The sequence below is a fragment of the Pelophylax lessonae genome (assembly GCF_965119305.1).
Source record: "Pelophylax lessonae genome assembly, chromosome: 12".
Classification (NCBI taxonomy): Eukaryota; Metazoa; Chordata; class Amphibia; order Anura; family Ranidae; genus Pelophylax; species Pelophylax lessonae.
This window is the reverse complement of record NC_138779.1, coordinates 149,256,751-149,283,962: the sequence shown is the minus strand read 5'-3', so window position 1 is coordinate 149,283,962 and position 27,212 is coordinate 149,256,751. Positions and strand designations below refer to the sequence as shown.

The 27,212-nt window shown below is 45.6% G+C and overlaps 1 protein-coding gene across 3 annotated transcripts in view; it reads right to left on the bottom strand.

The window, feature by feature from the left end:
- The window catches only part of LOC309568410 (uncharacterized protein), a 54,002-nt gene that overhangs the window by 7,524 nt on the left and 19,266 nt on the right, over window positions 1-27,212 (bottom strand). For all 3 annotated transcript variants that reach the window (XM_082274070.1, XM_082274072.1, XM_082274071.1), the window contains 5 exons: window positions 24,487-24,609; window positions 23,525-23,744; window positions 22,588-22,735; window positions 17,307-17,489; window positions 4,244-4,386 (listed from right to left, as the gene is read on the bottom strand). In XM_082274070.1, coding sequence (XP_082130196.1) covers window positions 4,244-4,386; window positions 17,307-17,489; window positions 22,588-22,735; window positions 23,525-23,744; window positions 24,487-24,609 — 817 coding nt within the window. The remainder of the gene's footprint in view (window positions 1-4,243; window positions 4,387-17,306; window positions 17,490-22,587; window positions 22,736-23,524; window positions 23,745-24,486; window positions 24,610-27,212) is intronic.

Below are 27,212 nucleotides of genomic sequence, written 5' to 3'. Positions count from 1 at the left end.
CATTGAAGGGGGCATGTACGCTGGTCACTACATTGAAAGGGGGCATGTACGCTGGTCACTACATTGAAAGGGGCATGTATGCTGGTCACTACATTGAAAGGGGCATGTATGCTGGTCATTACATTGAAAGGGGCATGTATGCTGGTCACTACATTGAAAGGGGCATGTACGCTGGTCACTACATTGAAAAGGGCATGTACGCTGGTCACTGCATTTAAGGGGGCATGTATGCTGGTCACTGCATTTAAGGGGGCATGTACGCTGGTCACTGCATTTAAGGGGGCATGTATGCTGGTCACTGCATTTAAGGGGGCATGTATGCTGGTCACTGCATTGAAAGGGGGCATGTACGCTGGTCACTACATTGAAGGGGGCATGTACGCTGGTCACTGCATTGAAAGGGGGCATGTACGCTGGTCACTGCATTGAAAGGGGGCATGTATGCTGGTCACTGCATTGAAAGGGGGCATGTACGCTGGTCACTACATTGAAGGGGGCATGTACGCTGGTCACTGCACTGAAGGGGGCATGTACGCTGGTCACTGCATTGAAAGGGGCAGTACGCTGGTCACTGCATTGAAAGGGGCATGTATGCTGGTCACTACATTGAAAGGGGGCATGTACGCTGGTCACTACATTGAAAGGGGGCATATACGCTGGTCACTGCATTGAAGGGGGCATGTACGCTGGTCACTGCATTGAAAAGGGGCATGTACGCTGGTCACTGCATTGAAGGGGGCATGTACGCTGGTCACTGCATTGAAAGGGGGCATGTACGCTGGTCACTGCATTGAAAGGGGGCATGTACGCTGGTCACTGTTTTGAAAGGGGGCATGTACGCTGGTCACTGCATTGAAAGGGGGCATGTACGCTGGTCACTGTTTTGAAAGGGGGCATGTACGCTGGTCACTGTTTTGAAAGGGGGCATGTACGCTGGTCACTGTTTTGAAGGGGGCACACTGGTCACTTTGCATTGAAAGGGGGCACGCTGGTCACTGTGCATTGAAAGGGGGGTCACTGTGCATTGAAAGGGGGCACGCCGGTCTCTCTGCATTGAAAGGGGGCACACTGGTCTCTCTGCATTGAAAGGGGGCACACTATACCTTAATTACTGAAGGCCCCTTTCACACTTTTGCGACCTCAAAGTCAAACAATTTTTTACAGCGTTTTTTGCCGCAAAGCAATGCCTATTACATTTTTCTGTTTGCGCCCCCCCCCCAAAGATTTCGAGCACCAGCCGCCACTGTTACATACAGTATATGCGGGAGTAACGTATGCGTTCACATTTGTGCGTAAGCACAATGGGACGGTGGCGCTTTACATTCTTTTTATTATTATTTATTTAATACAAAATGTTTTTTTTTTTGTACACTTTTTTTGTACTAACTATTGCTAGCACAAGGGATGAACAACATCCCTTGTGACAGCATTGGCCGTGACAGCTCCTCTTTATGGAGAGATTTAGGGTATATTAGACCCCAAATCTCTCCTCTGACCCCCCATGCAGCCAATCAGACTGAGATCTGTCCAGTCGGCTGCTTCTCTGGCCTCTGGTGGCCAGGTTATCAAAGAGGCAGGACACAAAGTGACAAACTACTATTCGCTCCTGGTTTCCAGGGTTACAGAGGGAGGGGAACAACGTCAGTTCCTCTCTCTCTGTACAGGACAGCCATCGCCGCCAGCTGAATTGCTCCCGGGCACCGCGACCGTATTGCAGAGCCCTGAAGAGGTGGTGGTGGGAGAGGGGTGGGACCCCCTTCCGCCACCTGCAGAAGCGATCGAGTGGCTAATTAGCCACTGCAATCACTTCTGCTTTGCTCAGAATCGCTGGCTGAAAAGAATGATACTGGGATGATGCCTGTAGGTGTAGGCATCATCTCGGTATACAGGAACATTCATTTGAGGGAAGTGATTAAAGTGATTGTAAATGATCGCCTTGTAAAACAACCTATTCGGTTTAACCTCTTGCCAACCGCCCGCCACATATATACTGCGGCAGGCTGGCTCGACTGCGCGAATTGCCGTACCTGTACGGCGATCCGCGGGAATGCTCCTGGGGGCAAGTGCATGCTGCCGATGGCACACTAACACTCCTACTAGGCAGTGGGGATGCCGATTCACGGGACCGGTGGCACCGATTGCCGCCGGGCAGCCGCGATCGCTCCCCGCTGAGAGAGAAGGATAATGAGCTGTTGTAAACACAGCAGACCGTTGTTCTCTCAGCTATCCAAACAGAGCTACTGTGTTCCTCCTATTTAGGAACACAGGTCTCTGTGTTCATTTCACAAGTCCCTCCCACCACAGTTAGAAAACACTCCCCTAGGCTCACACTTAACCCTTTGATCACCCCTAGGTTAACCCCTTCCCTGCCAGTGTCATTATTACAGAAACAGTGCATATTTTTTAGCACTGATTGCTGTAGTAATGTCACTGGTCCCCCCAAAAGTGTCAAAAATGTCAGTTAGGGGTCCAATCTGTCCGCCGCAATGTCGCAGTCCCGCTAAAAATCGCAGATCGCCGCCATTACTGGTAAAAAAATAAATAAATAAAAATTACATAAATCTTTCCCCTAGTTTGTAGATGTGATAACTTTTGTGCAAATCAATCAAAATATGCTTATTGTGATTTTTGTTTACCAAAAATATTTAGCAGAATACAAATTGGCCTAAAAGGATGAAAAAAAATAGATTTTTAAATTTATTTTTTTGGGAATGTTATCTAGCAGAAGGTGATATATATATATATATATATATTTTAGAATTGTCGCTCTTTTTTTGTTTATAGCACAATAAATAAAAATCACACAGGTGATCAACTATCACCAAAAGAAAGCTCTATTTGTGGGGAAAAAATACATCAATTTTATTTAGGTACAGTGTTGCACGACCGCACAATTGTCCCTTAAAGTAACGCAGTGCCGAATCGCAAAACATGGCCTGGTCATTAAGGGGGCAAATCCCTTTTGGTCCAGAGATGGTTAAAATAGAAATGAAAGGCAAAACATTTTTGTATGAATATAAAAAAAAACTCCCCCCCCCCCTTTTTTTTTTTTTTATAAGCAATTACATTCCCCCTGTTCTCAGCTGCATAAGTGCAGAGGGAGGAGAAACAGCAGCACACTGACCTTCTCAGTGAATGGCTTTGTGTGTGTAAGGGGGGAGGGGGTGTGGGGGGTCCGAACAAGTCTGATCATTGGAGGAGAACAGGTTGAGTTCCCAGCATAGCTAGAGAACTGAACATGGTGTGCTCTCCTGCTTAGTGTAGTCAGTTTTTAGTAGGAAAGGAGAGGGACTGGCAGGAACACGGCGATTTTACACAAAAGTAGCAATACAAAGAAGACAGGAGACTTTTTCATACAAGCACATGGTACAGCAGCTACATATCAGGAATGTGAAATGTTGGTTTACATTATTCTTTAAGAAAAGAAATCTGTAAATACATAAAAGAGAGGTTGGGAAAGGTCCTGTGTCAAAGTGGACCTATGAAAATTCACACTTCACTTAAATCAGATGAAGGTGTCAATATTACCAAAGCACAAGATCATTGTAAGTTAAAAAAAAAACAAAGTCCTCTTTCTTGCTAAGATTCCACTACAATAGCTTCAGCTTGTGGTGAAGATGGCCCAAAGGAACCAAAGAGTCCTCCTTAACTCGGCATTGGCAACCAACAAAGCTGATGCCCCCTGCAGGTAGGAGAGGTCTGACTTAGGGGATGGGTCAGACCTCTGCAAAGAGTTCCCTGCTTCTCCATGTGAGCAAGGGTTGCACGCTGCAGCATGCTGGCAAGGGGTAAGCTTTTCTATGCAGGCTGTGGCTGCTTTACAAGGAGAATTAACTGTGACGCCTTTAACACCTTTTGTTTGTTCAGGCTTTGAATTTAGTTTATGAAAACATAGCTAAGGCATACAGGTCCCAGAAAATAGCACTGTGCCTAGAAAAAAAAAAACATTTAAAATTCCCAACATGTCTGCAAACTGTCATCAGAATACCAGCCTGTGCTTACTCTCACCTGTCACTTTGCCCATTAAGGTGGTTGATAGCTATTTTGGCAGCATGATGGAGCAACTAAAGATCTAGCCTAGCTGAACACTAGATATTTGTTTGTCATGGTGGAGAACAAGGGATTAGTGCAGTGCCAGTATATCCCACTTAGAATGGAGCACTCCATTTTGGTGCTGGTAGTGTTTGGCCTGGGAATTATAGAAGGCCATACCTATGAAACAAATGAACTCTTGTTATATTACCTGTAGGTCTCCTTGTGCACAGTGCAGAAGTCCCTGTCTCCAGTCAGCTCCAGGTTATCCTTTGCAGGTTTGCAATTCTTCACCAGCTCACCCTTTTTAGGTATGAATGTAGTGCCAGTTGTAGTTTCACTGTCAAGCTTTACCTGTAAATTTTAACAGATTAGTATGTTGTTCTACATAGAAAATTTTTTTTAATAGTACATCTGTCATGAGGGATATTCATGAGCTGCCGTTACGGTCCTTTGAAAATCAGTTGACTTAAAGCTCTTTTACTCTTGCAAAGCCCTCTGAAAGCAATCTGTAGTGCATAATTTTTCAGAGGGCATTTGTCACCTTCTACTGCCTGTTTTAATGCCTAAAAACCTGCCCATCGAACACGATAGGGAAGATGATAATTTTTTTCCCCTCCACATGGCAAAGCATTGTGACTGTAGCATGTGTACACAACTGCCTGCTGCCTTTGTAAATTAAGAGGGAGTGGTTGGGGGTGGTAAAAATGCAATCCATGTATTTCATACATGGTGACATTAGTCCAGCTTAGATCAATAGACCAATGTAACTATGTATGTACTTACCTAGCTGATGCCCCTAGTTCTGTGCTGAGTGGTTGGCCTGATACATTGTGAATACAGGAGGCTTGGTGCTATTCAGAGAATGCTTTGCATTACCTGGATGATTGCAAAGCATTCTCTGATTGGATGAGGTGGAGAGGTGTGTTAGTATTGTCCACCTCATCCAATTTCTTCCTGTTTTTTGCTATAATTACTCGATAAAACCTCATCTTTTATAATGCATTGAGTAAATACACTGAACAAAATTATAAACTCAACACTTGTTTTTGCCCCCATTTTCATGAGCTGAACTCAAAGGTCTAAGACTTTTTCTATGTACACAAAAGGTCTATTTCTCTCAAATATTGTTCACAAATCTGTCTAAATCTGTGTTAGTGAGCACTTCTACTTTGCCGAGATAATCCATCCACCTCACAGGTGTGACATATCAAGATGCTGATTAGACAGCATGATTATTACACAGGTGTGCCTTAGGCAGGCCACAATATAAGGTCACTCTAAAATGTGCAGTTTTACTGTATTGGGGGGGCCGAAAACCAGTCAGTATCTGGTGTGACCACCATTTGCCTCACGCAATGCAACACATTTCCTTCGCATAGAGTTGATCAGGTTGTTTATTGTGCCCTGTGGAATGTTGGCCCACTCCTCTTCAATGGCTGTGCGAAGTTGCTGGATATTGGCAGGACCTGGAACACGCTATGGTATACGCCGATGCAGAGCATCCCAAACATGCTCAATGGGTGACATGTCCGGTGAGTATGCTGGCCATGCAAGAACTGGGATGTTTTCAGCTTCCAGGAATTGTGTACAGATCCTTGCAACATGGGGCCGTGCATTATCATGCTGCAACATGAGGTGATGGTTGTGGATGAATGGCACAACAATGGGCCTCAGGATCTTGTCACGGTATCTCTGTGCATGCAAATTGCCATCAATAAAATGCACCTGTGTTCATTGTCCATAACATACGCCTGCCCATACCATAACCCCACCGCCACCATGGGCCATGCGATCCACAACGTTGACATTAGCAAACCACTCACCCACACAATGCTATACATGCTGTCTGCCATCTGCCCTGTGCAGTGAAAACTGGGATTCATCTGTGAAGAGAACACCTCCAAAGTACCAGACACCATCAAATGTGAGCATTTGCCCACTCAAGTCGGTTACGATGACGAACTGCAGTCCGGTTGAGACCCCGATGAGGACGACAAGCATGCAAATGAGCTTCCCTGAGATGGTTTCTGACAGTTTGTGCAGAATATCTTTGGTTATGCAAACCAATTGTTGCAGTAGCTGGTCTCAGACGATTTGGAGGTGAAGATACTGGATGTGGAGGTCCTGGGCTGGTGTAGTTACACGTGGTCTGCGGTTGTGAGGCTGGTTGGATGTACTGCCAAATTCTCTAAAAAACGCCTTTGGAGACGGCTTATGGTAGAGAAATGAACATTCCATTCACAGGCAACAGCTCTGGTGGACATTCCGGCAGTCAGCATGCCAATTGCACGCTCCCTCAAAACTTGTGACATCTGTGGCATTGTGCTGTGTGATAAAACTGCACATTTTAGAGTGGCCTTTTATTGTGGCCAGCCTAAGGCACACCTGTGCAATATTCATGCTGTCTAATCAGCATCTTGATATGCCACACCTGTGAGGTGGATGGATTATCTAGGCAAAGTAGAAGTGCTCACTAATACAGATTTAGACAGATTTGTGAATAATATTTGAGAGAAATAGGCCTTTTGTGTACATAGAAAAAGTTTTAGACCTTTGAGTTCAGCTCATGAAAAATGGGGGCAAAAACAAATTTATAATTTTGTTCAGTGTAGATACCCAATATGTCAAAATTTGTGCACACCCATGAAAGATGAAAAACCTCAATACCCAAAATTATTCATGGCCGATGCTTTAAAAACTCTAACATGTCATCAGTTTTGAATTAACAGTGAATAATAGCCTAAGAATTATTGCCCTTGTTCTGCATGCGTGGCGATATACACGTGCGCAATTTTTTTTTCTACATAGCTCCACCTAATATATGCATTTATGTTATGTGTATGTATATATGTGAATATATGGGGGGCAGTGTGCTTTCAATTTTTTTTTATATACTACTTACATTTTTTGTAAACTTTTTTAGGTAACTTTATTATTATTACATGTGGGACCAATATTAATATGCTAATATCCTCAATTTGGGCATTAGTATTCCCTTATGATAAATTTCTTTTAAAGTACCGGTATATCTTTTTTTAGATTTGGAAAGACTAGTGAGGGTTTTTGTGTGTCTGTGTCCCACTGAGGAGATTACCCCTCAATTTCCATCCCCTAGACCAGTGATGGCGAACCTTGGCACCCCAGATGTTTTGGAACTACATTTCCCATGATGCTTATGCATTCTGCAGTGTAGTTGAGCATCATGGGAAATGTAGTTGCAAAACATCTGGGGTGCCAAGGTTCGCCATCACTGCCCTAGACGCAACAGGATAGCAGGGGATACAAACATATATATATATATATATATATATATATATATATATATATATATATACACAGTATATATAAATAAACTAAAAGTAAAGCCCCGTACACACGTACCGATGGTCGGCTTACAAATGTTCCTCTTTTCTCCCCGGGATGTCGGTGTCTGCTGAAAAGTGCAAAGACAGCACAAGGACAGCACAAGAATTTTGTCCGCCGACTGCAGAAGTGATGTCATGTAATGGTTAACTTTCCCTGTGTTTTCTATTTTCTGAGCATGCCCAGTCTTGCAAATCTGCGGTCTGTCGGCCGAATTGTGTACTGACAGGCGAACAATCGTCCGTTCTGGTGTCGGCATACAAATATTTTCATGTTTGCACGAAAGACTTTTGTCCGCGGATTGTGCGCAGACATCTGTCGGAGGCACCATACTAACACGCGTACAATCGGCAGATCCTTCGTCCACCGACGTTTGTATGCCGACGATCGGTACGTGTGTACGGGCCTTAAAAAAAAACTCTAGTCATTGGTAAAACCTAAACATGAGACCTAAATCAGGAAATCTAAGGTCTAAGGTTTACATATTATGAATAGGGTTGAGCGAACACCTAGATGTCCGTGTTCGACGGGTTCGGCCGAACTTTAAAAAAAAGTCCGGGTCCGTGTCCCGGACTTTTACCGAACTTTTCCCGGACACCGAACCCCATTGAAGTCAATGGGGACCCGAACTTTAAGGCACTAAAATGGCTCTAAAACACCAAAGGAAAGGGCTAGAGTGCTGCAAATGGCAGCAAAACGTAATTAAGAGCATGGCAAGTGCTCTGCAAACAAATGTGGATAGGGAAATAACTTAAAACAACAAAAAAAACCAGAAAAATAAAACAATGTTCTTCTTCATCTCTGAAGGACGAGGCCCATATGGAGTAGGAGGGAGGTTGAGGTGGTGGTGGATGTGGCGGTGACTAGACATATGCCGGTTTTCGGTAATTCGATATATCGCGGTATTGCATAGCCACGGTATTGTTATTGTGGCATTTTTAAAATACCGAGTTTCTCTGTCAAGTCTGCCTGACTTGTGAATTGATACATTTCAGTGAGCTGGATGACTCATTCACTCACTCAGCTAACACCTTTCAGCATTAAGTCTCCTAACTATAAACAAAAATGATTACATTTGTATCTTTTCCTTCCCTCTGCCAGGGAGAAAGGAAGTTTAACCTCTTAAAGACTGGATCTTTTTCTGACACTTGCTGTTTGCAAGTTAAAATCAGTTTTTTTTTTGCTAGAAAAGTACTTAGAACCCCCAAACATTTTATATATTTTTTTAGCAGAGACCCTACAGAATAAAATGGCGATTGTTGTAATATTTTATGTCACACTGTATTTGCGCAGCAGTCTTTCAAACGCAATGATTAGACTTTAATGAATAAAAAAAAAAAAAAAAACGTAACAGTAAAGTTATCCCAATTTTTTTTTTTTTTGTTACACAGAGAATCGTGAGAGAATCGTGATCTTTATTCCAAGCTAAAAAATCGTGATTCTCATTTTGGCCAGAATCGTGCAGCTCTAATAAATATATATATACACACACACACGCCTAGCAGCCCACATTACATTATTATATAGCCATCAAGCAGTGTCTGGCCTACCTGGTGATGACTGGTCCTGGCGCTCTGATCCGATGGCCTGGTCTTTAAAGGGGCAAATCCTTGCGATCCAGAAGTGGTTAAACCTGCAGGAGGACCGGTGTTTTTATCTATTAATGACTTTACTATTGCTTTAGGCCTGGTTCACATGTATGCGGGTTGGTGGTTCACATGTATGCGGGTTGGCGGTTCACATGTATGCGGGTTGGCGGCCCACATTTGCACAGGCATAGCAGCCCATTGATTTGAACGGGCTGCTATGCCCTCATTTTCCGCAGAAAAAAGGTGCATGCAGCATTTTTTTTAAATTCAGTGGCCTTGAAATCCATCCTGCTTTTGCACCATGCGACTAACCTGCAGTTCCTGCTCTGGCAAGCTTTCTGCATTTTTTGTATACGTGGGCACGGCATTTAAAAATAAACAGTTTGCGTGTGCAGCAACGGCAGGTAAGTCGCATGGTGCAAAAGAAGGATGGATTTCATGGCCACTGCATTTTTTTAAATTCTGCATGCACCTTTTTTCAGCTGAAAACGCAGGCATAGCAGCTCAAGCCCATTCACATCAATGGGCTGCTATGCCTGTGCAAATGTGGGCCCCCAACCCGCATACATGTGAACCAGGCCTAAAGCAATAGTAAAGTCATTCATAGATAAAAACACCGGTCCTCCTGCAGGTTTAACCAATTAATGACTTTACTATTGCTTTAGGCCTGGTTCACATGTATGCGGGTTGGGGGCCCACATTTGCACAGGCATAGCAGCCCATTGATGTGAATGGGCTTGAGCTGCTATGCCTGCGTTTTCAGCTGAAAAAAGGTGCATGCAGAATTTAAAAAAATGCAGTGGCCATGAAATCCATCCTTCTTTTGCACCATGCGACTTACCTGCCGTTGCTGCACACGCAAACTGTTTATTTTTAAATGCCGTGCCCACGTATACAAAAAATGCAGAAAGCTTGCCAGAGCAGGAACTGCAGGTTAGTCGCATGGTGCAAAAGCAGGATGGATTTCAAGGCCACTGAATTTTAAAAAAATGCTGCATGCACCTTTTTTCTGCGGAAAATGAGGGCATAGCAGCCCATTCAAATCAATGGGCTGCTATGCCTGTGCAAATGTGAACCACCAACCCGCATACATGTGAACCAGGCCTAAAGCAATAGTAAAGTAATTTATAAACAACACCTCCTTCAGGTTTAACCACTTCTTGACCACAAGGATTTGCCCTCTTAATGACCAGGCCATCGGATCGGAGCCGAGCGCCAGAACCAGTTATCACCAGTTAGGCCAGACACTGCTTGATGACCTATTTTAGGCCTGGTTCACAGAGTCTGTACTGACTGACTATATAATAATGTGCATAAGTGAACCAAAGCCCCTAAATTCAGCAATGAAATTGAAGTGAGGTGGAAATTTAATAATTTAAATTTAATAATAGAATACCGTGATAATACCGTATACCGTGGCAAAACCTTAATCAATTAATCGCAGCATGAAAATCTGATACCGTCACAAGCCTAGCGGTGACATAGGCGTGCGCACAGGGTGTGCTGGGTGTGCCTGGGCACACCCTAATCACCTAGGGCACATAGCATTGCCAGTGAGGAGATGGGAAAGATCTCCCTGGGACCTGCTCTGCTCTATTTCTCCTTGCCTACAGGTACATGGCCCCGATACATTACTCTCCCTGCTGGCAAACACATGCATGTGTATTTCAACTTTGGGGTGCACACCTTAATGCAATAGGCTGCGCACACCTATGGGCGGTGTAGGTGGAAGCGGCGGTGGAGGAGGACCAGGGCCGGATTAACAGCATCATGGGCTTGGTGCTGAGGATTTTGAAGGGCCTTAAGGGCCGTGCCTTGCCATGCACCCAGAGGAGGAAGGGTGCAGCCATGCATGCCTAATTCAACATGGGATGCTGTCTCTGAAGCCCATAAACACATCCATGCATCGCCAACTGTCCCTCCTTGTCCGGCCTTCACGCTGTGTGGGGAGGTTCTGAGGGTGCTGCCTGGGGAAGCGAGCATAGAAGCCAGACTTCTGTGTTTACAAGTGACAGAAGAGCGGTAACAGTGAATATGGCCAACCCGGGGCCTATATAAAAGGTAGGGGCCTGGAGCTGCAGCTCCAATAGCCCCTACATTAATCTGGCCCTGAGGAGGAGGACGAGGTAGCCAACACTGCTTCTTTTCAAAAATTTTAAATGAGGGTACACCCCAAAAGAGTGAGAAAGAGCAAAAATGGAACAATGGGTGGGTAAGGTCGGTATCCATTGCTATTCTGCATAAGGTACGGAAAAGTCCCGTGGGATCCATGCCTGGTTCATTTTAATGAACGTGAGCTTGTCCACATTGTCTCTGGACAGGCGGCTGCGCTTGTCTGTTATAACGCCCCCAGCCGTGCTAAATACCCGTTCAGATAATACACTGGCTGCAGGGCACGCCAGCACCTCCAAGGCGTAAAGGGCAAGCTCAAGCCATGTGCCCAATTTGGAGACCCAGAAGTTGAAGGGGGCAGACCCGTCATTCACTACATGTAGGCGTGTGCACACATACTGCTCCACCATGTTGGTAAAATGCTGCCTCCTGCTAAGACGTTCCATCTGAGCTGCTGGTGCTGCTGTTTGTTGTGGCGTGCTGACAAAGCTTTTCCACATTTCGGCCATGCTAACCCTGCCTTCTGAGGTGCTGGCGGTGCCCTGGTTGCGTTGGCGACCTCCTCCTCCTCCTCCTCTGCCTTGTGCTTCCACTGTGGCCCCGCTGTCAGATGGGAATGCCAGCAGCATGGCGTCTACCAGCGTGCGCTTGTACTCGCGCATCTTGCGATCGCGCTCCAGTGAGTGAATTAAGGACGGTACGTTGTCCTTGTAACGGGGATCCAGCAGCGTGGCCACCCAGTAATCAGCACAAGTTAGAATGTGGGCAACTCGGCGGTCGTTGTGGAGACACTGCAGCATGTAATCGCTCATGTGTGCCAGGCTGCCCAGAGGCAACGAAAGGCTGTCCTCTGTGGGAGGTGTATCGTCCGTGTCCTCTGTATCCCCCCAGCCACGCACCAGTGATGGCCATGAGCTGGCCTGGGTGCCACCCTGCTGTGAACATGGTTCCATCTCCTCCTCCAGCTCCTCCTCCTCCTCATCCTCCTCATCCTCCAGAACTGTGCCCCTGCTGGACAATTGCGTCCCTGGCGTTTGCGTGTGCAGGAACCCACCCTCTGAGCCCCTTGCGAATGACTGCCCTGAAAGCCTTGGAAATGTTACCTCTTCATCCTCCTCCTCCTCCTCATCCTGTGCCACATCCTCTTCCATCATCGCCCGAATTGTTTTTTCAAGGAGGCATGGAAGTGGGATAGTTAAGCTGAGAACGGCGTCATTGCCACTGGCCATGTTGGTGGAGTACTCAAAACAGCGCAACAAGGCACACAGGTCTCGCATGGAGGCCCAGTTAAATTAAATAGCGGAATAGAAAATATGATCCAAAAAAAGTGTATGTATATCACACGTACACAACCACACTGGGCCCCAATTACTATTGTTTGTACCCCTAAAAGGCTAGATGAGGAGTAGGGGGAGTATGGAACAGGCAGCACCCTCAAACCTTCAGAAGTATGAGATGAACCCCAACAACTTGGAAAGGTGGATCTCTCTCACACGTACCGACACAGACTATCCCCCAATTTAACTGATCCCCAAAGGTTTTTGATTAAATAGCGGAATAGAAAATATGATCCAAAAAAAGTGTATGTATATCACACGTACACAACCACACTAGGCCCCAATTACTATTGTTTGTACCCCTAAAAGGCTAGATGAGGAGTAGGGGGGGTATGGAACAGGCAGCACCCTCAAACCTTCAGAAGTATGAGATGAACCCCAACAACTTGGAAAGGTGGATCTCTCTCACACGTACCGACACAGACTATCCCCCAATTTAACTGATCCCCAAAGGTTTTTGATTAAATAGCGGAATAGAAAATATGATCCCAAAAAAGTGTATGTATATCACACGTACACAACCACACTGGGCCCCAATTACTATTGTTTGTACCCCTAAAAGGCTAGATGAGGAGTAGGGGGAGTATGGAACAGGCAGCACCCTCAAACCTTCAGAAGTATGAGATGAACCCCAACAACTTGGAAAGGTGGATCTCTCTCACACGTACCAACACAGACTATCCCCCAATTTAACTGATCCCCAAAGGTTTTTGATTAAATAGCGGAATAGAAAATATGATCCAAAAAAAGTGTATGTATATCACACGTACACAACCACACTAGGCCCCAATTACTATTGTTTGTACCCCTAAAAGGCTAGGAGTAGGGGGAGTATGGAACAGGCAGCACCCTCAAACCTTCAGAAGTATGAGATGAACCCCAACAACTTGGAAAGGTGGATCTCTCTCACACGTACCGACACAGACTATCCCGCAATTCAATTGATCCTCAAAGGTTTTTATTGAATAGCGGAATAGGAAATATGATCAAAAAAAGTGTATGTATCTCGCACGTACACAACCACACTAGGCCCCAATTACTATTGTTTGTACCCCTAAAAGGCTAGATGAGGAGTAGGGGGGGTATGGAACAGGCAGCACCCTCAAACCTTCAGAAGTATGAGATGAACCCCAACAACTTGGAAAGGTGGATCTCTCTCACACGTACCGACACAGACTATCCCCCAATTTAACTGATCCCCAAAGGTTTTTGATTAAATAGCGGAATAGAAAATATGATCCCAAAAAAGTGTATGTATATCACACGTACACAACCACACTGGGCCCCAGTTACTATTGTTTGTACCCCTAAAAGGCTAGATGAGGAGTAGGAGTATGGAACAGGCAGCACCCTCAAACCTTAAGAAGTATGAGATGAACCCCAACAACTTGGAAAGGTGGATCTCTCTCACACGTACCGACACAGACTATCCCGCAATTCAATTGATCCTCAAAGGTTTTTATTGAATAGCGGAGTAGGAAATATGATCAAAAAAAGTGTATGTATCTCGCACGTACACAACCACACTAGGCCCCAATTACTATTGTTTGTACCCCTAAAAGGCTAGATGAGGAGTAGGGGGGGTATGGAACAGGCAGCACCCTCAAACCTTCAGAAGTATGAGATGAACCCCAACAACTTGGAAAGGTGGATCTCTCTCACACGTACCGACACAGACTATCCCCCAATTTAACTGATCCCCAAAGGTTTTTGATTAAATAGCGGAATAGAAAATATGATCCCAAAAAAGTGTATGTATATCACACGTACACAACCACACTGGGCCCCAATTACTATTGTTTGTACCCCTAAAAGGCTAGATGAGGAGTAGGGGGAGTATGGAACAGGCAGCACCCTCAAACCTTCAGAAGTATGAGATGAACCCCAACAACTTGGAAAGGTGGATCTCTCTCACACGTACCAACACAGACTATCCCCCAATTTAACTGATCCCCAAAGGTTTTTGATTAAATAGCGGAATAGAAAATATGATCCCAAAAAAGTGTATGTATATCACACGTACACAACCACACTAGGCCCCAATTACTATTGTTTGTACCCCTAAAAGGCTAGGAGTAGGGGGAGTATGGAACAGGCAGCACCCTCAAACCTTCAGAAGTATGAGATGAACCCCAACAACTTGGAAAGGTGGATCTCTCTCACACGTACCAACACAGACTATCCCCCAATTTAACTGATCCCCAAAGGTTTTTGATTAAATAGCGGAATAGAAAATATGATCCAAAAAAAGTGTATGTATATCACACGTACACAACCACACTAGGCCCCAATTACTATTGTTTGTACCCCTAAAAGGCTAGGAGTAGGGGGAGTATGGAACAGGCAGCACCCTCAAACCTTCAGAAGTATGAGATGAACCCCAACAACTTGGAAAGGTGGATCTCTCTCGCACGTACCAACACAGACTATCCCCCAATTTAACTGATCCCCAAAGGTTTTTGATTAAATAGCGGAATAGAAAATATGATCCCAAAAAAGTGTATGTATATCACACGTACACAACCACACTAGGCCCCAATTACTATTGTTTGTACCCCTAAAAGGCTAGGAGTAGGGGGAGTATGGAACAGGCAGCACCCTCAAACCTTCAGAAGTATGAGATGAACCCCAACAACTTGGAAAGGTGGATCTCTCTCACACGTACCAACACAGACTATCCCCCAATTTAACTGATCCCCAGAGGTTTTTGATTAAATAGCGGAATAGAAAATATGATCCCAAAAAAGTGTATGTATATCACACGTACACAACCACACTAGGCCCCAATTACTATTGTTTGTACCCCTAAAAGGCTAGGAGTAGGGGGAGTATGGAACAGGCAGCACCCTCAAACCTTCAGAAGTATGAGATGAACCTCAACAACTTGGAAAGGTGGATCTCTCTCACACGTACCAACACAGACTATCCCCCAATTTAACTGATCCCCAAAGGTTTTTGATTAAATAGCGGAATAGAAAATATGATCCCAAAAAAGTGTATGTATATCACACGTACACAACCACACTAGGCCCCAATTACTATTGTTTGTACCCCTAAAAGGCTAGGAGTAGGGGGAGTATGGAACAGGCAGCACCCTCAAACCTTCAGAAGTATGAGATGAACCCCAACAACTTGGAAAGGTGGATCTCTCTCACACGTACCAACACAGACTATCCCCCAATTTAACTGATCCCCAAAGGTTTTTGATTAAATAGCGGAATAGAAAATATGATCCCAAAAAAGTGTATGTATATCACACGTACACAACCACACTAGGCCCCAATTACTATTGTTTGTACCCCTAAAAGGCTAGATGAGGAGTAGGGGGAGTATGGAACAGGCAGCACCCTCAAACCTTCAGTATGAGATTGTGTTCACTGTACCCCACAAAGATTGAGTTCACTGCACCCCACAATGATTGTGTTCACTGCACCCCACAAAGATTGTGTTCACTGCACCTCACAAAGATTGTGTTCACTGTACCCCCCAAAGATTGTGTTCACTGCACCCCACAAAGATTCTGTTCACTGTACCCCACAAAGATTGTGTTCACTGCACCCCAAAAAGATTGTGTTCACTGCACCCCAAAAAGGATGTTGTTCACTGCACCCCAAAAAGGATGTTGTTCACTGCACCCCAAAAAGGATTTTGTTCACTGCACCCCAAAAAGGATGTTGTTCACTCCACCCCAAAAAGATTGTGTTCACTGCACCCCAAAAAGATTGTGTTCACTGCACCCCACAAAGGATTTTGTTCACTGCACCCCAAAAAGATTGTGTTCACTGCACCCCAAAAAGGATGTTGTTCACTGCACCCCAAAAAGGATTTTGTTCACTGCACCCCAAAAAGATTGTGTTCACTGCACCCCACAAAGGATTTTGTTCACTGCACCCCACAAAGATTGTGTTCACTGCACACCAAAAAGGATTGTGTTCACTGCACCCCAAAAAGATTTTGTTCACTGCACCCCAAAAAGATTGTGTTCACTGCACCCCAAAAAGATTGTGTTCACTGCAGCCCAAAAAGATTGTGTTCACTGCAGCCCAAAAAGATTGTGTTCACTGCAGCCCAAAAAGATTGTGTTCACTGCAGCCCAAAAAGATTGTGTTCACTGCAGCTCACACACAGAAAAATGGATGTGGATCACTGACACCTGCCTATCTCCAATCCCACACCACACAGCAATATCGATTGTAGTTTGTAGAACACAGTTTCCCTAAAATTCAGCAGACTCTGTCCCTAACAGGATTGAGAAGAGATCGTAGATCAGGATTGAGTGCAGACCCCACCCCCCACACAGCAATATCGATTGTAGTTTGTAGAAGACACTGACCCTATATAATTCAGCAGACTCTATCCCTAAAATGCCTACAACTCGCCCTGCCTAAACACTCCGACCTGTCCCTCAATTCTATCCGGACACAAATGGTTTTTTCCTGCCTATCTTTCCCTAATCAGCAGCCAGCACGTTGATGTGTGCTCTGTCCCTGAATCTAAGCAGCATAATGACGCCGCTGCGGCTGCCTCGAACTTATAAAGACTTGGTCACATGCTTCAGACGGCCAATCACAGCTACTGAGACATTTGCAGGCATGGCTGGGATGGCTTAAGGCACACCAGTTAAACGATTGTTGATTGGCTGTTGAAAGCCCGCCATGAAAAGAGCGCCAAAGCATGCAAAACCCGGAAATAAAACGACCGAACACGGATTTTTACCCGAACATACAGTAAAGTGTCCGTGTCCGTGTTCGGGTACAAAAAATCCAATTATTCGGTACGAACACGAATAATACAGTCCGTGTTCGCTCAACACTAATTATGAATTGATTGGCTGTGTTCTTATTTTTATATGCAACAGTTTTTACTATACCAGAGGTCTTAATGAAACACCATCCATGGGATCTCCATATCGTTGTCGTGGTTGAACACCCCAATCTTTGAACACACTTCTGCTGTGAGTAGTGCCATCAAATTTTCCATTAAGAGGTCGAAGTACTGATCGTGGACGTCTCACCGGCTCCCTGGATTGCGGCTCGGGAGGCAGGAAAGCAAGCTTTAAATATAATTAGAAAAATCTAAGTCAAATAGGTGCAGGCAAGACTGCAGGTGGAATTTTTTTTTCTTAATGTGGGGACCGAAGCATGGGTGGTGGTCCTCACATTAAATTAACTTTTTTATAATTTAGATAAATATTAATAAAAATGTGTTTTTTTTACAAATGTATGTGCATAATAATAATGATTATTATTATGATATACTATCATAATAATATATTGATATACTATCATAATAATATATTGTTAATATACATAGAATATATGACATAATATCATATCATAATGATAATAATCAGCAGACTGTGGAGATACTAATGTGTATTATAGATTTTAAACTTAAAACAGTCAACATTAAAGTTGAACCCTTCTGTTACTCTTAGATTGTGCCTGACCATACTGTAGCAGTGTACACCTTTGTTTTGTTTTTGTTGTATTATCTATGGTAGCCATTCTCAACCAGGGTTCCGTGGAACTCAAGGGTTACTTTCAATGGTTGCTGTGGTACCCTAAGCTGTGGTTGACTGTCCTCACATTTAATTCTGCCTGCATAGTACAGGGCCAACACAGCATGACTCCAATGATCTTTTTAGCTGTCTGAAGGGATGGCATTCTAGCCACCAATACACCAGTACATTCTCCTCACTGACCACCATTGTAAAGCATATTTTTCATTGATTTCCTATTGATTATCAAGCAGGGGTTTCCAGAAATCTGAAAATTATTGCAAGTGTCCCTCTGGAGTAAAAAAAAACTTGAGAAAGGTTGATCTATGGCATTGTTGACAGATAATCAAGCATGGGTTGCCTTAAAGCAGGGGTGGGGAACCTCCGGCCCGCGGGCCGCATGCGGCCCGCACGATCCTTCTGTCCGGCCCCCCGTGCCGCTGTGTCAGAAGGAGCCAATGGCTCCGTTCTGACACTGAATTCTCCGAAAAGGCTGGACCCGAAGCGCAGAGCAGAGCGCCTCGAGCCCGCCCATTTGTGTGACAATAGCGAATGAAAATTCGCTACTGTCTCACAGATTCGCCTCCTCCTCGGCCAATGTTATTGGCCGAGGAGGAGGCGGGAGGCGGGACGCGGGAGGACTCAAAGAGAGGAAGCCGCCCGCTGCTAGAACAGGTAAGTCAAGTGCCCTGGGGCTTGGCACGCTGTTCACTCTGCATTGTTTTCAGTCACTCCGCATTGAAAGGGGGGCACGCTCTGGGCACTCCACATTGAAAGGGGGGCACGCTCTGGGCACTCCGCATTGAAAGGGGGGCACGCTCTGGGCACTGCGCATTGAAAGGGGGGCACTCTCTGGGCACTCCACATTGAAAGGGGGGCACGCTCTGGGCACTCTGCATTGAAAGGGGGGCACGCCATGGGCACTCCGCATTGAAAGGGGGGCACGCTCTGGGCACTGCGCATTGAAAGGGGGGCACTCTCTGGGCACTCCACATTGAAAGGGGGGCACGCTCTGGGCACTCCACATTGAAAGGGGGGCACGCTCTGGGCACTCCGCATTGAAAGGGGGCACTCTGCATTGAAAGGGGGGCATGCTCTGGGCACTCCGCATTGAAAGGGGGGCACGCTCTGGGCACTCTGCATTGAAAGGGGGGCACGCTCTGGGCACTCCGCATTTAAAGGTGGGCACGCTCTGGGCACTCCGCATTGAAAGGGGGGCACGCTCTGGGCACTCCGCATTGAAAGGGGGCACTCCGCATTGAAAGGGGGCACGCTGTGGGCACTCCGCATTGAAAGGGGGCACGCTGTGGTCACTCCGCATTGAAAGGGGGGCACGCTGTGGTCACTCCGCATTGAAAGGGGGCACGCTCTGGGCACTCCGCATTGAAAGGGGTCACGCTCTGGGCACTCCGCATTGAAAGGGGGCACGCTGTGGTCACTCTGCATTGAAGGGGGGCACGCTGTGGTCACTCCGCATTGAAAGGGGGGCACGCTGTAGTCAGTCTGCATTCAAAGGGGGGTACGCTGTGGTCAGTCTGCATTCAAAGGGGGTCACGCTCTGGGCACTCCGCATTCAAAGGGGGGCACGCTCTGGGCACTCTGCATTGAAAGGGAGGCACGCTCTGGGCACTCCGCATTGAAAGGGAGACACGCTTTGGGCACTCCGCATTGAAAGGGGGGCACGCTCTTGGCACTCCGCATTGAAAGGGGGGCACGCTCTGGGCACTCCGCATTGAAAGGGGGCACGCTGTGGGCACTCCGCATTGAAAGGGGGCACGCTGTGGTCACTCCGCATTGAAAGGGGGGCACGCTGTGGTCACTCCGCATTGAAAGGGGGCACGCTCTGGGCACTCCGCATTGAAAGGGGGCACGCTGTGGTCACTCTGCATTGAAGGGGGGCACGCTGTGGTCACTCCGCATTGAAAGGGGGGCACGCTGTAGTCAGTCTGCATTGAAAGGGGGGCACGCTGCGGTCAGTCTGCATTGAAAGGGGGGCATGCTGTGGTCACTCCGCATTGAAAGGGGGGCACGCTGTGGTCACTCCGCAATTGAAAGGGGGGCACGCTGTGGTCAGTCTGCATTGAAAGGGGGGCACGCTGTGGTCACTCCGCATTGAAAGGGGGGCACGCTGTGGTCACTCCGCATTGAAAGGGGGGCACGCTGTGGTCACTCCGCATTGAAAGGGGGGGCACGCTGTGGTCAGTCTGCATTGAAAGGGGGCATGCTGTGGTCACTCTGCATTGAAAGGGGAGCACGCTGTGGTCACTCCGCATTGAAAGGGGGCACGCTGTGGTCACTCCGCATTGAAAGGGGGCACGCTGTGGTCACTCCGCATTGAAAGGGGGGCACGCTGTGGTCAGTCTGCATTGAAAGGGGGCACGCTGTGGTCAGTCTGCATTGAAAGGGGGGCATGCTGTGGTCAGTCTGCATTGAAAGGGGGCACTCTGTGGTCAGTCTGCATTGAAAGGGGGCACGCTGTGGTCAGTCTGCATTGAAAGGGGGGCATGCTGTGGTCAGTCTGCATTGAAAGGGGGCATGCTGTGGTCAGTCTGCATTGAAAGGGGGCATGCTGTGGTCACTCTGCATTGAAAGGGGGGCATGCTGTGGTCACTCTGCATTGAAAGGGGGGCATGCTGTGGTCAGTCTGCATTGAAAGGGGGCACACTATACCTTGATTACTGAAGGCCCCTTTCACACTTTTGTGACCTCAAAGTCACGCAATTTTTTACAGCGTTTTTTGCCGCAAAGCAATGCTTATTACATTTATGCATACATTTTGTACGGCCCCCGAATGATGTTACAAAAATCCAAATGGCCCTTGGTAGAAAAAAGGTTCCCCACCCCTGCCTTAAAGGATAAGTTCACATTTTAAAGAAAAAAAAAATCAAAATTTTGCAGGTAAAAAATATGCATTTATTCTTTTTTAACTTGGAGCCTGAAAAGCATTGCCCCCGTGAGTAGCAAATCACAGGTGCCATGCAGGACTCCTGCGGACCTTTCAGTACACCTGTCTTCTTGTGCCTCATACAACCAGGCAGATACACACTGACAGGAAGAAATAATGAACTATAAGAGCGTTCAACAGTGCCATGGTAGTTCATTGAAACTACAAGCTGACAGCGGCAAAGGATATCAGGACTTGTAGTGTTTCCATTTACAGAGGACTGTGAATGAATGGTGTGGAATGACTTGCATTTTGGCCACCTTGATATATGTAGACAATAACTTTAGTACTTTTTTTGTAAGTTTCTTATAACTATATTGGTGGCTCTCTGTAATTGGAAACAGTATTCTTTATTGGTATACATAAAAAAAAGAATTGTGAAAAAGACAAAATAATACACTGTATACAAATCGTAAAATAAAACTAGCTTTACATACTTGCTTTAATCAGAGAGAATAGGCATATGTAAAGTTACAGCATCAAATTTTTCCTGGCCACCAGACTTGTGATGGTTACCAAAAAAGATCTTCACTTGGCACCCACATGCTGTTTTATTATACTCACAAAATGACTCAGTTTGGTTTGGGGTGGATGTAGCACCCTACAAGGTAGGTGCTAGGTAAAAGCATAGTGGGCCTTGGCTGCCTAACAGCAGGGCCATGATTTTCAGCTGGCTTTCATGTCTCCCAGGTGTGGCTGCTGAGAGGGGAGTCTACCCACTGGCTCCAGGAGAGGATTCTAATTGGGCAGTGGAGGAAACCCAATCAGTGGCTCATTCAGGCCTGTATCTACCCCAGAAGGCAGATTCTGCTGCAGAGGATTCTGGGAGTGGGTATAAGTTTGAGGGGAACGCATGATGCAGCATCTTTGGCGGGAAGCAGAGTCCCAGGAGGGAGGGTACGGCTGTCTCTCCACCTGTCAGAAGGTGAGGGTCTTGAGGTGGCTGCCTGAGAGTCCAGAGAGAGAGCTGAGCTGAGCTGCAGAGAGGATCTGGTGAGAGGACCCTGAAGTGTCAGAGGGGGTGCCTAGCGAGAGGACCCTGAAGTGTAGAGGGGGCACCAGCAGTTGGGCCCTGAAGAGTTAAGCGTACAGTGTAAAGAGTTGCAGCAGCACAAGCAGTTACAAGGAGCTACCTCAGTCAGTGAAGGACTGGAGGGAGCTGTTCACCAGACTTTGGAGCTAAACAGAGTTTCAGGAGTCAAATGTCCTACAGTCCTGGATCTTCTGAGTTAACCTGAGCATTAAAGTCGAAGTTCCAGCACAGTTCAGCAGAACAGTATCTTCAAGCGCCAGGGAGCGTTGGCTGGCATTCAGCTGGCGTCAAGACAGCGCTAACAGGCATTTTCTGTACAGTGTCCCAGTTGAACCTAGTTGAGCCAGAGGAGTATCCCACTCATTCCCTTCTCCCATCCCCATTACAAAATAAACAAAACAAACCAAAGATGCCGGAATGGTCATTGTCTCCGCTCTCACACTTGGGTTTTCAACTTAAATGTGTTGGAAGTGTTACCAGTAACAATGGCAGACCCATATCAGGCCCAATGCCTGGAAATATTGCTACAAGTCCATTACAAGACTAGTGTGCTATGAATTTACAGAAGAGAAACTGGTCATGAATCAGCTAAGGCTAAAATAAAAGAAGCTACTGGATATTGAGGATAAAGCTGATGATAAAAAATGATGGAGAATTTTTATTTATTTTTTTACCTTTGTGACGGTATTTCCCTCTACTTGTCCTCCTCTCTCCTTATCCATGTCTGTCAATTCCTCTTTCAGCTGCGCTGGCTCAGGCCTAGGGTGCAGAACAGGGTTCCAGCCAGGAAAAGCTTCTCTTTGAACTGTTCTAAAGTCAGTGCTGATAATCATGGACAAAGCAAAAGATAGTTTAGAGATACTTGTTGTGCATGCTCATGTTATCCCCTCAAATGTTATATTTATTGTATGTATCTCTCACTTCAGTGCGGAGTATGGTAAGTCAGTCTTTTGAATTTTTTCAGTAAATGTTTCTCTTAAAGCTGAATTCCGGTCAGCCTTAGAACCTAAAAGTATGTGCCCCCCTGAACAGCAATGCTGAAATCCTTTCTTAGTCTAGGGGAAGTTTAAAGCAGAGGAATACTTACCAAATTCCTCTTTCCCGCAGGCCTCCTCACCATCATCCAAACAGTTCCATGAAGCTGCTTCTCTTCATGGTTGCCTCTGTGAAGTCATTATGTACAATGCAGGGCCTTCAGTCCTGCACTGTATGTGAAGACACAGAGGGCCTGTTCATATTGTGGGAGCAGAGGAGAGCACTGACTGCTGATAAGTAAGTAAACCTCTCCTGTATTAAAAGGCATTCAAACATTGCTACTAATATTGTATGGGCTAATGGAGCGTTAAGATAATCAAAGTAATATATTCAATAATTTTGCACACTCAATGTACCCGGAAACATAATTTCTATATTATCTGCAGAGAGTATATCACTGCAGAAGATCCAGTAAAAAAAAAAATACTGCTTTCCACTTCTTGCTGAAATGCTTTACAAGCAGCACAAATGCCTGCCTAGACTGACTCCTATTCATATGCCTATGAAACATGCCTGGTACCCAAGCATTGTATATACTGCATCTTTACATATATCTGCACACCTCCAGTTTCTCACCTATAAAATGGGTTTACTGTCAGGTTATTGGTGGGTGGGGGTGCCAGCTTGCTTGGTTCCATGGGATAGTAGTTGGAGAAGTCACTCTGATACTTAGTCACAGCATCCAATGGTGGTCGCTTATTGATCCTTTTTGGCAATGGTTCTTTGGGTTCTTTAATCTTTTCCAATGGCAGAGGATGGTAAGTAGATTGATGTGTTGTCATCATGTAATGCTCTCCTGGAAGGAAAACCCATTATGGAACTAATAAAACAATGCAAAAAACCCTGTCTAGTCAGTAATAATCTCTGTAGTAATAAGTGGTCACCTTTTGCTTTTTATTTTTGTACAGTGACTTGCAAAAGCAGACTTTTTCCTGCAAGCTAACTGAATATGTCCTGCTGCTTACTAGAAGGCTGTAGGTCAAGAAGAACCTTCCATATTAGCACACAGGGGGGCCTAAGGCATTTCCATTATTTTTTTTTGGACAGAAAGAAAGAAAATGTGAAAGGAGAAGGTTTTATTCCAGCAGTTTACAACTTTCAGTGCTACTGGCTCCTGCTCTCTCAGTGATACTTCACTGAACTCCCGGTCTTCAGAGGAAAGAATCAGCACTGGACAGTGCAGTCTTGAGTCAGTCTGTTAGCTTAGAAAAGGGAAAGGGGAAGGAGGGAGGAGCACAGGAGTGCCTTGTCATCCTAGACTGTGGGGCTGTGTGTTTCTATAGATGCACACAGTGCAGGAAGACACAGCTCTAGTTCCTGCAAGGATGACTACAAAGGACATTGTAAGAGTAAAGAGACACCTTGAAACAAGAAACTTGGGACAGTGGCCTTGGTATCAGCTTAAACTGGAACATCGGTAAAGATGAAAAGAAGCTGCCTACTCCGTAAATGATTAAATCAGCTGCTGAAAGTGCTTAAAATTGAGGGTTAAATATAATTTTAAGGTCGTACTAGGAACTCTTGGTTGTGTCCTTTACCTTCTATGGTCAGGTGATCATGTGAAGATTTCACTGGCTCTACTCTCTTCATCTTTTTTTCTACAAAATGCTCTTGGGTTGTAGTTTTCATGTCACATACATCACCAGGGAAGAGAACAGCTCCTGTCAAACATGGGTAAGAGAAGAAGCACAGTAGTATAAAAATCTCAGAAATAACATTTTTTGTTTCTCCTTGGACCATATTGCTTAGCTTTGGCAAAATAAGGTATAATTAAATATTTAGTGCATTGTCAAGAAATCTTGACGAGCCCTTTGTGATTGCTTCAGGATAATTGGCATGTAGCTTTAGTCTCCCTGGATTCTCCTGTTCATCGATTGCTTTATTGCTTGTTTGTGTAGTGTTCCGTAGAATAATTCTGCAGTAATAATACACTGTACATGTTCCTGTACATGATATACAATGCAGCCTTCTTCTGCAGAAGAACAATAGGGGGGTTTTCACCGGCAGATACTGTACAGGGGTCTGTGGAGTTAAAGTTTTATTAAATAAAGTGATTGGATGGCTTGGTGAATGTAAGTGTGGCATATAAAACTGCAATCCTCTCTACAGAATGATTATTATAATATTCAAGAGTGAAGACATCATAATTATCAAGCTGCTACTTGTTCCCTGTGACGTCACCGGTATTTCTCACTTTGTCCTTTTTGGTGTTTACCAGAAGTGGCAGAAATTATGACAAATGTATGCTTCATTCTACCCTTGTGATGTGACATTGAAATTCGAGTTTGGATTTTTAATCACTTCTGGACCGGAAGGGTTTGCCCCTTATTGACCAGGCCATTTTTTGCGATTCGGCACTGCGTTACTTTAACTGGCAATTGCGCGGTTGTGCGATGATGTATCCTAATAAAATGTATGTCCTTTTTTTCCCCACAAATAAAGCTTTCTTTTGGTTGTATTTGATCACCTGTGGGATTTTTTGTGTGTGTTATAAGCAACAACAAAAAAAACACGACAATTCTGAAAAAACAATATTTTTCACTTTCTGCTATATGACATTCCCCCCCAAAAATGTAAAAATTTAATTTTTTCCTCCTTTTAGGTCAATTTGTATTCTACATATTTTTGCTAAAAAAATCCCAATAAGTGTATTTTGATTGGTTTGCGCAAAAGTTATCGCGTCTACAAACTAGGGGAAAGATTTATGTCATTTATATTTATTTTTTTAACCTAAGACTCTCTCGGCCTAACTTCTATCTGAATTTGACAGTTCTTTTATAGGGCTCTGATGTCACTAGTGCCCCATAAGTCACTGCTCAGGTGCAGTGAATAAATTACTGACGTCAGTAATTTATTCACTGCACCTGAGCAATGGATTAAGGGACGCTGGTGACATCAGAGCCCTATAAAAGACAGTGGCGGCTGGTGAAGTTTTAAGATGGGGGGGCGCAAGACCCCGCCCTTCTATTTTGGCCCCTCCCATTTCTCAGAAGCCACACCCCTTATAGACCCCACCCATTTTGTCCCCTGTATTTTGCTTGCGTGAACCAATTCTCCCAATATATCACATATTAAGGGGTCCATCAGTACTAGTATATCCCATAATAGGGAACAGGGGCCCTATTATGGGATACACTGACAGAGTGGCACAAACCCCACAGTACAGGCCCCTTGTACAAACCCCACAGTACAGACCCCCTAGCACAGACCACACAGTACATGCCCCCTTTCAATGCAGTGACCAGCGTACATGCCCCCTTTCAATGTAGTGACCAGTGTGCATGCCCCCTTTCAATGTAGTGACCAGCGTACATGCCCCCTTTCAATGTAGTGACCAGCGTACATGCCCCCTTTCAATGCAGTGACCAGCGTACATGCCCCCTTTCAATGTAGTGACCAGCGTACATGCCCCCTTTCAATGCAGTGACCAGCATACATGCCCCCTTTCAATGCAGTGACCAGTATACATGCCCCCTTTCAATGCAGTGACCAGCGTACATGCCCCCTTTCAATGCAGTGACCAGCGTACATGCCCCCTTTCAATGTAGTGACCAGTATACAGGCCCCCTTTCAATGTAGTGACCAGTATACATGCCCCCTTTCAATGCAGTGACCAGCGTACATGCCCCCTTTCAATGCAGTGACCAGCGTACATGCCCCCTTTCAATGCAGTGACCAGCGTACATGCCCCCTTTCAATGTAGTGACCAGTATACATGCCCCCTTTCAATGCAGTGACCAGCGTACATGCCCCCTTTCAATACAGTGACCAGCGTACATGCCCCCTTTCAATGTAGTGACCAGCGTACATGCCCCCTTTTAATGTAGTGACCAGTATACAGGCCCCCTTTAAATGTAGTGACCAGCGTACATGCCCCCTTTCAATGTAGTGACCAGTATACAGGCCCCCTTTCAATGTAGTGACCAGCGTACATGCCCCCTTTCAATGTAGTGACCAGCGTACATGCCCCCTTTCAATGTAGTGACCAGCATACATGCCCCCTTTCAATGTAGTGACCAGCATACATGCCCCCTTTCAATGTAGTGACCAGCGTACATGCCCCCTTTCAATGTAGTGACCAGCGTACATGCCCCCTTTCAATGTAGTGACCAGCGTACATGCCCCCTTTCAATGTAGTGACCAGCGTACATGCCCCCTTTCAATGTAGTGACCAGCGTACATGCCCCCTTTCAATGTAGTGACCAGCGTACATGCCCCCTTTCAATGTAGTGACCAGTATACAGGCCCCCTTTCAATGTAGTGA